Raw genomic sequence first — 13007 nt, forward strand, 5'->3', positions numbered from 1 at the left:
TTACCTGGTTCTGGAAATCAAGCCAGGACAGTTGCACTCAAGGCAATGACTTGACCCTTGTACCCCTGCACCTCTCTGACCCTCATCAATAACTTTTTAAAGCCATTAGTACTGATCATTAAGTATGCAAACAGAAAAGCTGGCAAGATAATAGAGCAGGTAAGAGGCTTCCCTTCCACATCCCCAATCTAGGTTCAAACCCTGGCATTGCAGATGGTTTCCTGAGCACCAGCAGGATTAATTTCTAAGCACTCGGCAAGTCGTAAATGTTGAGCATTACTAGCTGTGATCCCAAAATAGAACAAAACAAAACAAAAAAAGGAAAGCATGAGTAAAGTTGGTTAAAGCAAGTGAAGTATATACCTGGTCTCATACTTGGGAGTTGGAACTTGAGGTTCATATTCCAACTAAGGAGAAGATAAAGGACATAGATAATAGATTAACACAGAGTAACCTTCATTTGACTTGACATCATTAACTGTTGTTCATTAACAGTCATAGCATTATGACAGTACAACAATATATGCTGCAGCATCTACATAATAATAGCAAAGATATATTTTCAAAGGTCCAGAAACAAAATAATTCAACTCATGTGAATTCACACTGATGTGAGTGTGAGTGTGTTCCCATTGAGAAGATGCACAGAAACATGCTGTATAACTGAGTGTATTTTAAAAGGCACTGGATTCAATAAGTCAATCCCACACTGCTAAGTAAGAATGTGCAGTGTCTGCCAGGGAATATGGTATAGATCAGACCTGATCCTGGCCAGCAAGAGAGAACAGGAAAGCCTTTAAACAGTTCTATTATGTAAGCTAGAATTCAGAATATTATAATTATTTATATTATATTATTATATTGTATCATATTATATATTATATTATTGTGTTATATGTTGTTATGTTACACATGTTATTAAATTACGTTATGTTATATTATTACAGATTACAGATGTGCAAGAAGGTAGGGACCAGAGGATGGAGGATATTGAGACCAGATGGAGGATACTTGTCTTGCATGAAGGTATGGCCTTGACAATTGTTCAAATTCCTGCACTACCTATGGTCCTCCAAGTATCACTAGTTATGACCAACAATAAGTGCACTATACTCCAACAGAACTAACATTTGACTCAATAATCTTATTTTGGGGTATAACCTGAAACAAAATACTGTCTGGAAGAGGTATGTGCCCCTTAGAATTCACTGCAGCATCACTAACAGATGAAGGAAAATTCGAGTGTTCCTTGACAGATCACGTTTCTGGATAAAGGATATGTGACCTTGGGTCTTGCCTTACACATGGCTGTCCCAGGTTCAATCCCTGACACCCCCACAGAGTCCCCCACTCCCCGCCAACAGTAATTCCTGAGTGCAGAGCTAGGAGTAAACCCTGAGCATAGTTGGATGTGACCTCAAAGCAAAATAAGGAGATGTGATTGATACAATCATGCATTGCTTAACTGAGCCTTGAGAAGAAATGCAGGCAGCTTCCCATTCATGAGCATCTCGGAGCGGAACTGCTTAAACCTGGATGAGCTGCTCGGCTGCAATCTAGGCTCCAGGTAGGCTTCTGGGACTGTCATTGGAGATGCAGTCAGCAATGGTGATGGAGGCCAGATGTCATTTAGAACACAAAAGTTGTGGCTGGAGCGATAGCACAGCAGTAGGGCGTTTGCCTTGATGCAGCTGATCCAGGATAGATGGTGGTTTGAATCCTGGTGTCCTATAGCATCCCCCAGGCCAGGAGCCATTTCTGAGCGCATAGCCAGGAGAAACCCTTGAGCATCACTGGGTGTGGCCCAAAAACCGGAAAAAAAAAAAAAAGAAAGAAAACACAAAACTTCAGGGTTGGAGCAATAGCATAGCAGCCTTGCTGTTGAGTGGGTTCAATCCCCACCATCCCATATTGTCCCGGAACCCACCAGAGCCAGAAACAGCCCTTGAGCAAGCAGGGTGTGGCCCCAAAACAAACAAAAACAGTGTCTTTAGAACCAATAAAAGGGGGGGGAGAGAGATAGCACAGAGGCAGGGCTTTTATCTTGCAAGCACTTTAGCTAGGACAGACCGTGGTTCGAATCCCAACATCCCAGATGGTCCGTGCCTGCCAGGAGCAATTTTTGAGCTCAAAGCCAGGAGAAACCCCTGAGTGCCACCAGGTGAGACACAAAAACCAAAAACCAAAAAAAAAAAGAACCAATAAAGGAAGTGAGAGATATCTCAGAGCTGCACAGAAGAAGGTTGGCTCTGAGGAGAAAGAGCCTCTCTCCCCATTCTGGAACTTTCTGCGGACAACCTAGGCGAACAGAGTTTTCTGGAGATGAGCCCAGAGGTGCAGGCAGGCAGACAGTGCTGGAACCAAGTGAGCAGGGAAAGTGAGCGTAGTCAGGCAAGATGGAGAGCAGGAAGGAACTGGAAGAGCCAGAACCAGAACTTTCCAAGCCGCAGGAGAAATTGGATTACAAAACCCTTGGAAGAGACTTCCTGAAGCCAACAGCTCCCCCTCACCCACATGGACATTCAAATCAGCTTTAAAAATATAATACCTCCTGTCTTATGACAATATGCTTCATGGGTGGAGAAACCCTGTATCTCTTAGGCCAAGGGAATTTCCTTTATAATTTCCCCAACGTTTACTGTGTCTATGAAAAAAAACAAACAAAACATAACAAAATAAAACAATCAAAAACCTTGCCACATTTGACCCCCTTTTTTTTCTTTTAATTTTATTTATATCTTCTAGATAAGGACTCCTGCCTTTTTCATAGAACTGTAGAACTGGAATCATTTTGTTCTGCCTCATATTTCTATGTCTTTCTACAGATTGAGAAAAGAAAAGAAAAGAAAAAAAAACGTGAATGGGAGCCAGGGGCCAAGTGATCTCAGGAGCAATGAGTGAAAAATAAAAGGTCAGATCTAAATACCCAAACCAAAGTCAACAATAGAATCAATAGGGTTAGGAAAGGGGTCACTCCTGAGACCTGCCCCACTGAGAGCATTCACTGGGGTCCCACTCATGTCAGATGGCCAGTCCTCAGCCAGAAGAGCTTCTGAGCCCAGTTGGAGGTGCTAACGGAACCCAGTAGCTAACCAGGTGATGCCATCCAGTGACCCCAGAATGCTGCTGATAGACAGACTAGGAAGCATGGGGCAGCCCGCACCATAAGGAAACCTCCTGCCCCCAATGTCAACAGTCCTAGGCTTCTGGAATATGAGGCATGCAACTTCCAGAGATGACTGTGTTCACCAATTGGGTAAGTATAGGGACAGGGACACCCACAAGAAGAAGGGGGTCTGAGAAAAAGGGTGCAAAGTGCAAAAGAGGATTTGGGGGGGACTTTTTGGTCACACCTGGCGGTGCTCAAGGGTCATTCTTGGCTCTGTACCAGAAATCGCTCCTACAAGCTTGGGTGACCATATAGAATGCTAGAGATGGAACCGGGTCTGTCCCGGGTCAGCCATGTGCAAGGCAAATGCCCTACCACTGTGCTATCACTCCGGCTCTGGCCCACAAAGAGGCTTTAAAAAGAGGGGCCAGGAACTAGAGCTATAGCACAGGGTAGGGCATTTGCCTTGCACATAGCTGACCTGGGACAGCATACTCGGCATTCCATACTGTCCTCTAAGCTTGCAGGAGCGATTTCTGAGCACAGAGCCAGAAGTGACCCCTGAGTGCCACTGGGTGTGACCCAAAAATCAAAAGAAAAAAACAAAAAGGAGGGGAAAGAGAGAGGAACTAACTGTGCCCATCAGAGGAGACAGTGAATCAAGTGGAACATCCAGGTAGGCCTGAGGGACGTAAAGAATCTACCATGTGATCAGTCATCCCACCCTTTGAGTGCTGGTCCAGAGTTCAGGAGAGTTGGATCTAACCTAGGCTGTGGCCTTGGCAAACAAATGAGATGAGCCGTCTGTGGAGAGGGAATTGAGGGTGTGTGCTAGGATTGATGCTCATCACTAACTGTGGAATTTAAACTGTGTAAAGGAAGGAATGTCAGGAAGTTGGGCGTTGACCAGGTGAGTGGGTGGTTGAGTTACAGATTAGGGAAAGTAGAAAAAGAGCCACTAGAATGAGTCAGTGAGATTAAGGAAGGGGTGGGGTGCATGCAACTGGGTTTATTGGGGATTGGGATGGTCTAAAAAAAAAACAACTCAGGGGCCCAGAGAGATAGCACAGCAGCGTTTGCTTTGCAAGCAGCCGATCCAGGACCAAAGGTGGTTGGTTCAAATCCCGGTGTCCCTGCCAGGAGCTATTTCTGAGCAGACAGCCAGGAGTAACCCCTGAGCACCACTGGGTGTGGCCCCCCCAAAAAAGCAACTCGGAAGTGAGTGTCTATGGCAAAGAGTTTAAAAAAAAACAGGCCAGAAGAGATAACATGGAGGTAAGGCATTTGCCTTTCATGCAGAAGATCGGTGGTTCGAATCCTGCCATTCCATATGGTCCCCTGAGCCTGCCAGGAGTGATTTCTGAGCATAGAGCCAGGAGTAACCCCTGAGCGCTGCCAGTTTACCAGAAAAAAAAATTATTCCTGGGGCCAGAGAGATAGCATGGAGGTAAGGCATTTGCCTTGCATGCAGAAGGATGGTGGTTCGAATCCTGGCATCACATATAGTCCCCCAAGCCTGCCAAAAACAGAAACAAAAACAAGAGGGACAGAGGAGCTAAAAGTACCCACTGATAATAGAAATAAACCCTGTTTGTAGAAGGATCTGATATGGAGGGTGGGAGAAGAAGATAAAAGCACAGATTTGGAGAGAAATGCCCCAAGCTTGGACATACACTCTAAAAGCTGAAATTAAAAGGATGATTTCTCTGATGAGGAAAAAAAAAAAAACCCTCATTGGAAAGAGCAAGATATGTGTGCATACACTCAACTCTAAGCCCAGATCTACAAGATCCCCAGATTCTCTGATTTGGATTCCCTAGTTACATGTTTCAGAATAAAGTTGTTAAAAATAGTCAAATCCTGGGGGATTTGCCTTGCATGCAGAAAGATATGGTCCCCTGAGCCTGCCAGGAATGATTTCTGTATAGAGCCAGGAGTGACCCCTGAGCGCTGCTGGGTGCCGGGTGTGACCCCCCTCCCCCAAAAAAGTCAAATTTTGGGGCTGGAGCAATGGCACAGTGGTAGGGCATTTGTCTTGGCTAACCTTGGATGGATCGCAGTTCGATCCCCTGGCGTCCCATATGGTCCTCCAAGCCAGAAGCGATTTCTGAATGCATAGCCAGGAACAACCCCTGAGCATCACCAAGTGTGGTCCAAAAACAAAACAAAAATAGTCATATCTTGGGACTGGGGTGTGTGCTGACCTTGCACACAGTTGACCCAGGTTTGATCTCTGGTATCCCCTTGCATCCTTTGAGCCCACCAGGAAAGATCCCTGAGCACTAAACCAGGTATAAGTCCTAAGCATCACTGAGTGTGGCCCCCAAACGAAAAGGAAACATAGCAAAGAAAGGAAAATCCTTATTACAAATCAAAGCAGCACTGAGTAAAAAAAAAAAATGTGAATATAAATAGGTGAATATTCTAGAGCTAAAGCACGGAGGGCACTCATCTTGTATGTGACCAACCCTTATTTGGTTCTTGGCATCCACACAGTCCCTGGATTCCTGCCAGGTTTGATTATCCAGCACTGAGTCAGAAGTAAACCTTGAGCACAGTTAAGGATGGTCCCAAAACAAAAATATAAAGGTGTGAAGCATGAAAATGTTGTTTCTTTTTTGGTTTGTTTGTTTTGGTTTTTGGGTCACACCCTACAAGCTCAGGGGTTACTACTGGCTCTATGCTCAGAAATCACTCCCGGCAGGCTCGGGGGACCATATGGGATACTGGGATTCGAACCACCGTCCTTCTGCATGCAAGGCAAATGCCCTACCTCTGAAACCGAGAATGCTGTTTCTTAATAAGCAAGAATAGGGGCCGGAGAGATAGTATGGAGGTAAGGCATTTGCCTTTCGTGCAGAAGGTCGGTGCTTCGAATCCCAGCATCCCGTATGGTCCCCTGAGCCTGCCAGGAGCAATTTCTGAGTGTAGAGCCAGGAGGAACCCCTGAGCGCTGCTGGGTGTGACCACCCCCCCCCCAAATAAGCAAGAGTAATGTATGCTATCTAACTTAAATGCAAATTTTTGTTGAACAGTGCTGCCATCAAAACACCAGAATAGGGGGCCGGAGAGATAGCATGGAGGTAAGGTGTTTGCCTTTCATGCAGAAGGTCATCGGTTCGAATCCCGGCGTCCCATATGGTCCCCCGTGCCTGCCAGGAGCAATTTCTGAGCATGAAGCCAGGAGTAACCCCTGAGCACTGCCGGGTGTGACCCAAAAACCACAAAAAAAAAAAAAAAAAAACCAAAACAAAAAAAACAAACAAAAAAAAACCACACCAGAATAGAGTGAATTTAAGGGAAATAAATGAATACAAAGTATTCATTTTGTCTCTACTCTTTTAATCTCGTCATATATGTTTAAAACAGAATATCATGGAAACATCATGATTCCAATATGTAGAGTTTAATCTTCTTTGTGGGAGGTAGGGATAGAGGAGAGAGAAGAGAAGGGGATAAAAGGATAGCCCTTTAAGCAAATCAAATTCTTTTGCTCTCTCTCCTTCTTTCCCTTCCTTCTCTCTCATCTCTTCCTCCTCCCTCCCTTCCTCCCTCTCACTCTCTCCCTCCCTCCCCCATCCCTCTCTCTCTCTCTCACACACACACACACACACACACACACACACACACACACACACACACACACACACACACCCCTGGTAGTGCTCAGAACTTACTCCTCGCTCTGTACTCAAGATTATCCCTGGCAATGCTCAGAGCACCATATCGGATGCCCAGGATTGAACCTGGCTCAGCTGCATGCCAAGGAAACACCTTACTCACTTTATTCTCTCTCCTGCCCTGTCTTTTGGCTTTTAAAGTCTTAAACAAAGCCTGATGCCAATCTCCCATGCTCCTTCAGTTCAATTGTGGGCTGACCTAAGCTTCGACATCTTAAAAGAAAGGAGAGAGGTGGGAAGGGGAGTTTGTGAGGTGGAGAAAGAGGAAGAGGGTTTTTCCAGAATAACAAACTTCACATGCGACACGGCCACTGATCACAGGCCAGGAAAGTCTGAGTATAATCTGGTACTTGTACTCATTTATTGAAGCGCACCAGATAAGCTTTGCCCAGGGGACATTCATCCTGCTCAGAGCTGTGACAGTAACATGGCCAGATGCTCATCCTGCTTGGCATGTTTCCTGCCCACCTTCATTGCCACACCTCTCTGCCTTTGGTCCAACCGCCAACTGCTCTGTTTCCTTGGGGCCTCAAAGTAGCAACAGGGTTTTCACCTTCTGACTCACTTTTCTATAAAGGGGTAATATGAAGGCCCAAGTTCTAAGTAACAAAGGTCAGGCCATCACTCTGCTTCCACTAGGTCTTTGGAAAATGTCCTGCCCATCCAAGGTTGGATTCTCCCCAACCCAATACCTGCTAGTCTTCATTCTGAAGCAAGGTTACCCTGATTTGGGGCTCAGGAGCCCTTAGTAAGAATAGTAGCTCTCCACTTCCGATGCCTCACAAAAAACAAAGGACACTAATTCACTTCAGTTTTTGTGGGTATTAACTGAAAGAAAGCTGAAGAAGGAAATCACAGAGGAGAGACATGGTGTAGGGGAAAGTAACAGTCATGTGCTAGTTAAGGTCAGGCTCGAGTCCCACTTGATCCAGGGAGTTTCCCCGCCTCACTCTAGGCCACACTGAATTTCCCCTGACATTTCCTGCCATGTTTGTTATCGCATCTCTGGTCTCATTCCATATTTCGAAGTCAGAAGCACCTTCCCTTCCACACACAGCCTGAAACAACACCTGAGACAACGCCACGGTCACAAGGTCTGACCCTCCCAGGACCTTCAGAAACACCCGAGAGATTAGCCTTGGCACCTCATGCTATCCAGACACACCCAAAGGCAGCATCTCAGAAACCAGGGCAGGGCCAGACACCAAGTCCAGTGAGATGAAAGTCCAAAGACTTTACAAGTTATGGGAATTCTGCCAAGGGATCCCAGAGAGGGCCAAGTCCCCCCACTGTAAATCTTCCCTATAGAACACTAGTCAGTGACCTACCCACCAGGCAGGACTGGATATCATAGGCAGCCTTACCAAAGAACTTTTCCCTCCTTCTCATCAGTCCCTTTTTACCTGTTTTTAGTTACCATTATACCATAATGCTCATAATTACAGGTAACAGGATGTGCAAAACCCGCTGGATAATAATATATGGTGTATACTCCCTATACAATGCTCATTACCATATCACATATTTGCTCAAATGCTCTATACACAATCTATTCCAGGTAGCCTTTCCCCAGTGAAGTCAAGATTACCCTCACCATGGGGCCAGAGTGGTGGTGCAAAGGTTAAGTCGTCTGCCTTGCCTGCGCTAGCCTAGGACAAACCTCGGTTGGATCTCCCAAAGTCCTATATGGTCCCCCAAGCCAGGAGTGATTTCTGAGTGCATAGCCAGGAGTAAAACCTTTGCTGGCTATAATCATTTCTTCTCTCTCCCTCTCTCCCTCTCTCTCTCTTTCTCTTTCTCTCTCCCTCTCTCCCTCTCTCTCTCCCCTCTCTCTCTTCCTCCCTCCCCATTTTTTAAATTTTATGTCTCATTTCACTGGGTCTGTTTTTATTTTTTTAACTGTAACCCATGAGTTGCATTAGAATTGCATGAGTATATATGTTCACCATACCAATGACTGTCTAATGTTCATCTGTAATAGATAAAATATCAATTTCATGGTATAGTCTCCCCATACAATGCTCATTACCATGTCCCTTGGTTATTTAGACTTGAAAACTATGACTGTGCTAAAGAATGCTCCACACACAACTTAAGCTATGAAGTCTTTCCTCAGTCTAGTTCACCCTTATCAAACATGATTGGCCTAAAAGGAATAAAAAAAGGGGGATTAATAAAAAAAAAACACCTTGTACAGTAGACTTGCCAGCTTTACTTTACGTTTTTTGTTTATTTTTTATAATTATCTTTACTTAAACACTGTGATTACAAATATGATTATAGTTGTATGATTACAGTCATGTAAAGAACACCCCCCTTCACCAGTGCAAGATTTCCACCACCAGTTTCCCAGATCTCCCTCCTCCTTCTTTTTTTTCCTTTTTCCCTTCTTTTCTTTAATTAAGTGTTCTGTCCCATATCATCTGGGAAAGCTTTTCAAATGAAACCCACGAATCTATCCTCTGGCTGCCGATGTAAGTGCATGAGTATATGTGTAACCATACCAATGTTAGTCTAATATGTAGTATAGCATTCTCCCCTCTATTATAGATAACTTTTCCTCCCTCCCTTTTTTTTTTTTGCTAACCACTTTTTCAAGCCCTTTTCAAGTCCTTCGTGTTATTTCTCCACATTTAATCCTTTTTTTTCTACACTCAGTCCTTAACTCCTCACAAAGCAGAATATTCTCCCCAGCCCAGCCAGATGCCAACCAGCTCCCAAAGTGAAAAGATAGATTCTCAGTATGAAAAGAAACCGACAATATGCTGCTATTGATTTGCTCTTGGTGGCCCCTCTTCCTTTACCATGGACTTTTGCTTGCTACCAGATTTTGTTCCTAAGAAACACCCTGCTTGAGGAAACTTCCTGATATGGGACTGTTGGGAGCCATTTTCCCTAGATGCCACAAAACCAAATTATATATAGGTTATATATTTCCTTTGAATATTTCTTTTAGATGCACTCCTTTAAGAGGCATAACCACTATCGAATATCTTCCCCATCCTTGGGATCTGTTCACTACAGAATACTAGTAGACAAAACTCTGTTCAGAGTTCATGTAAGTAAAAGGATCTGGGAACTGTTGGTCTGGATACCTCAGACCCCAATATGCACTAGTAATTCCCTGTGGCATTGTCCCTTTTTGCATAGGCACATTAAAATGGGAAAAGTTAACAGATGCAAACAAGTTCTTATCTACTAGAGATAGGAACACAAAATTTTTTATACTGCAGTGGGACCTTACACTTGGACCCTAAACACTTGGCATTTTGATTTGGCTTAGACTCCAGTTGATTGGACATTGACCCATGAAACATGGATATCACCTATGGAAACAAACATGGTTTCCTTCCTCAGCACAGGGAACATAAATTCTACCAATGAAGGCTTCACTACCGCCATGGCACTAACTTACTCCAAAGACAGTTCTTATGTTATCCCGACAACCGTACAACAATACCGGTCTGCTTTTAAGACAGGATTCTCTGCAATGCTAACTGACGGTGAAACAGAACCAGAAGACACTACACACCACCTGGACTTCAACATAGGACCTATACAGAAACCAGGATCTATAACTACAGTTACCTGACAGCAACAACTGTGATGGTGAAGAGCTGACCACTGATAATGACTATGGGATTGGACAACCTAGTATGCCTGGAGCCTTGAGTTGGTCTTATGCCAAAATACTTCAGGGGTAAGATCTCTCTGTTTTTTTTTTTTTAGACCAAAAGACTTTCTTTCCAATTCCTTCCATATTTTGCTGTGCTATGCAAACGACATCTGCCACACACACACACACACACACACACACACACACACACACACTTACATCTTTTTTGTTCTTGTTGTTGTTTTGGGCCACACCCGGTGATGCTCAGGGATTACTCCTGGCTATGCACTCAGAAATTGCTCCTGGCTTGGGGGACTATATGGGATGCCAGGGGATTAAACTGCTGTCCATCCTAGGTTAGAGTGTGCAAGGCAGATGCCTTACCACTTGAGCCACTGCTCTGGCTCCATGCACATATTTTTTTTAGTGTATCCCCCATCTCTAAAGAAAAATAAAGGAAGAAAAAAAGTGGGGGGAGCATACTAAACCTCCGGCTATTGTATTAATGACTTTATTGGTGATACAATAATTTTCACAAATATAACTAATACACTCTCCCTTATTTTTCCATCTTTTTTTTAATTCTTTATTTTCTTTCTATTTTCTAAAATAACTTCACTTTTTGTTATCCTGAAACAAATGTATTATGATCAGTTATGACAACTATGTGATACATTTTCTTTTATATGTTTTTTTGTTTGTTTATTTTTGTTTTGGAGCCACACCCAGTGATGCTCAGAGGTTACTCCTGGCTATGTGTTCAGAAATCGCTCCTGGCTTGGGGGACCATATGGGATGTTGGGGGATGGAACTGCAGCTCGTCCTAAGTTAGCGCATGCAAAGCAAATGCCCTAACACTTGTGCCACCCCTCTGGCCCCTTCTTTTAATAAATTAAAAAAAAATAAAAATAAAATAACAGGGAAAATAAAGAAAGGAAAATGTTTGATAGCAAAAGCAATCTTTCTTAGTACTAAACTCTGATGGCATACAGAAAATGATTCATACCTTCTACTGGATTTTGTAAGAAAATATGTTTCCCTAAATCACACATGTTTTTCAAGTGTACATGTGTGCATTTGTGTGGTGTGCATGTATAGAGAGGTACAAAGGTACTGAGCTTTAACATTTGGTCAGAGTCATGATACGAATAATTTTATGATTTTTGTGTGTGGGTGTGTGTTGCATTAAATAATTAACGATGGGGCTGGATGGTGGATGATGCCATCCAGCCCACATGGCTCTGCAACCTCCATGCAGCCGGCGAGTTCCAGGCCCAGGTGAAATCACTCACACGCAGGCTTCAGGAAGAATCATCTTTATTTATGCCCTAGCCACCACAGGTGTGTGGCCTATGTCAACCTTTTAAGCATTCAGCTATATTTTGCTAGCCCTGCATCTTATCTCCTGTTAGCCATCTTCCCTTTGGGCTCCATGCGGCCCAAAGATCCAAAAGCCAGGAAGCCAAGCCGGGCCAAGAGAGAAACGGCAAAAGGCCCGAATCCCCTGGCTCAGAGGTTTATCTATCCTTTTCCAGACCCCTCCCAGAAATGGGAGGTCTTGCAGGTAGTTACACCTATTATCCGGTTCCCAAGACCCCTCCCAGATATGGGTGGGTCTTAGGGTCTTTGCACCCAACTTCAGGGTTTTAGCTAGGTACACCAACATTTCCTCCTTTTCTTAATATTTTTATGCACCAACGTAATAGAGTGAAAATTAATATACCAGCCCTTTTCAAAAACATATCATTTGCAAAATATACTTTACACCTGTAACCTAAAATTCTATTAATGCTTTTTTACCAAGCACTATTTTGGAACTTTCATGTTCCTATATTTTTAAACTATATTGGGGGAACTTCAATGTTCCTATATATTTTCTATACACAAGTACTTTAGCATACATGCATAACATACATTTTAAAAACAGGCTAAGTACATTAAAATACACAGTAAAACATTTTGCAATTGAAAATATTAACTTTGAAAGACAACAAAACACATTTAAATCATAAAGAAAATGACTAAGACAAAGATGCAGGTGGTTAGAAATTAGATGTTAAAATGGGCTAATTTGTACTACCTCCCTTATATTTTTATTTTTTAACCACTAACTAATTAAAACTTATCCCATTACCAACTATGAGTAAAATATTACTACCCACTAATTTTCTACACCTAAAACCATAGTTTAGATTAATTTGTCCCACGCTGATCTCACCATGTGGCTTTTGTAAACTTTTAAAGTTCAGATGTTGGTTTGTTCCACGCTGATCTCACCACGTGGCTCTCTTTTATAGTTTCAGGCCCCGTAGACGGTTTTGTAGACCATGAGGTTGCCGGTTTTGCTGCCCGCTGCCGGTTCGCTGGAGGGTGGATTCCAGGTTTTTCGCTTTTCCGGGCCAAACTGAGCCCAGCCAAGCCGATTCCAGCCGAGATCCCAGCCGAGCCGAGCTGCTTGGAGCTTGCCGCTTGGAGCTTTTTGCCGCAGGGGCTTCACCGCTGCCTTTTTTCCCCTCTGGGAGCACTTTGGATGTTCAGAGTTCCAAGTGATTTAAACTAAAAGTTCAGTTCGAAATTTCCAAAGTCGAAATCCAAATTCAAG

At 43.6% G+C, this 13007-nt stretch overlaps 1 protein-coding gene across 1 annotated transcript in view; it reads right to left on the reverse strand.

Annotated features, from left to right (window-relative positions):
- Positions 1 to 13007, reverse strand: part of STPG4 (sperm-tail PG-rich repeat containing 4) — a 46191-nt gene that overhangs the window by 24214 nt on the left and 8970 nt on the right. The window contains exons 3-6 of the mRNA XM_049785034.1: positions 12038 to 12074; positions 7891 to 7901; positions 3559 to 3574; positions 364 to 388 (exon numbers count right to left, since the gene is read on the reverse strand). Of these exons, the coding sequence (XP_049640991.1) occupies positions 364 to 388; positions 3559 to 3574; positions 7891 to 7901; positions 12038 to 12074 (89 nt within the window). The remainder of the gene's footprint in view (positions 1 to 363; positions 389 to 3558; positions 3575 to 7890; positions 7902 to 12037; positions 12075 to 13007) is intronic.

Source organism: Suncus etruscus, chromosome 12 (genome assembly GCF_024139225.1).
Source record: "Suncus etruscus isolate mSunEtr1 chromosome 12, mSunEtr1.pri.cur, whole genome shotgun sequence".
Lineage (NCBI taxonomy): Eukaryota > Metazoa > Chordata > Mammalia > Eulipotyphla > Soricidae > Suncus > Suncus etruscus.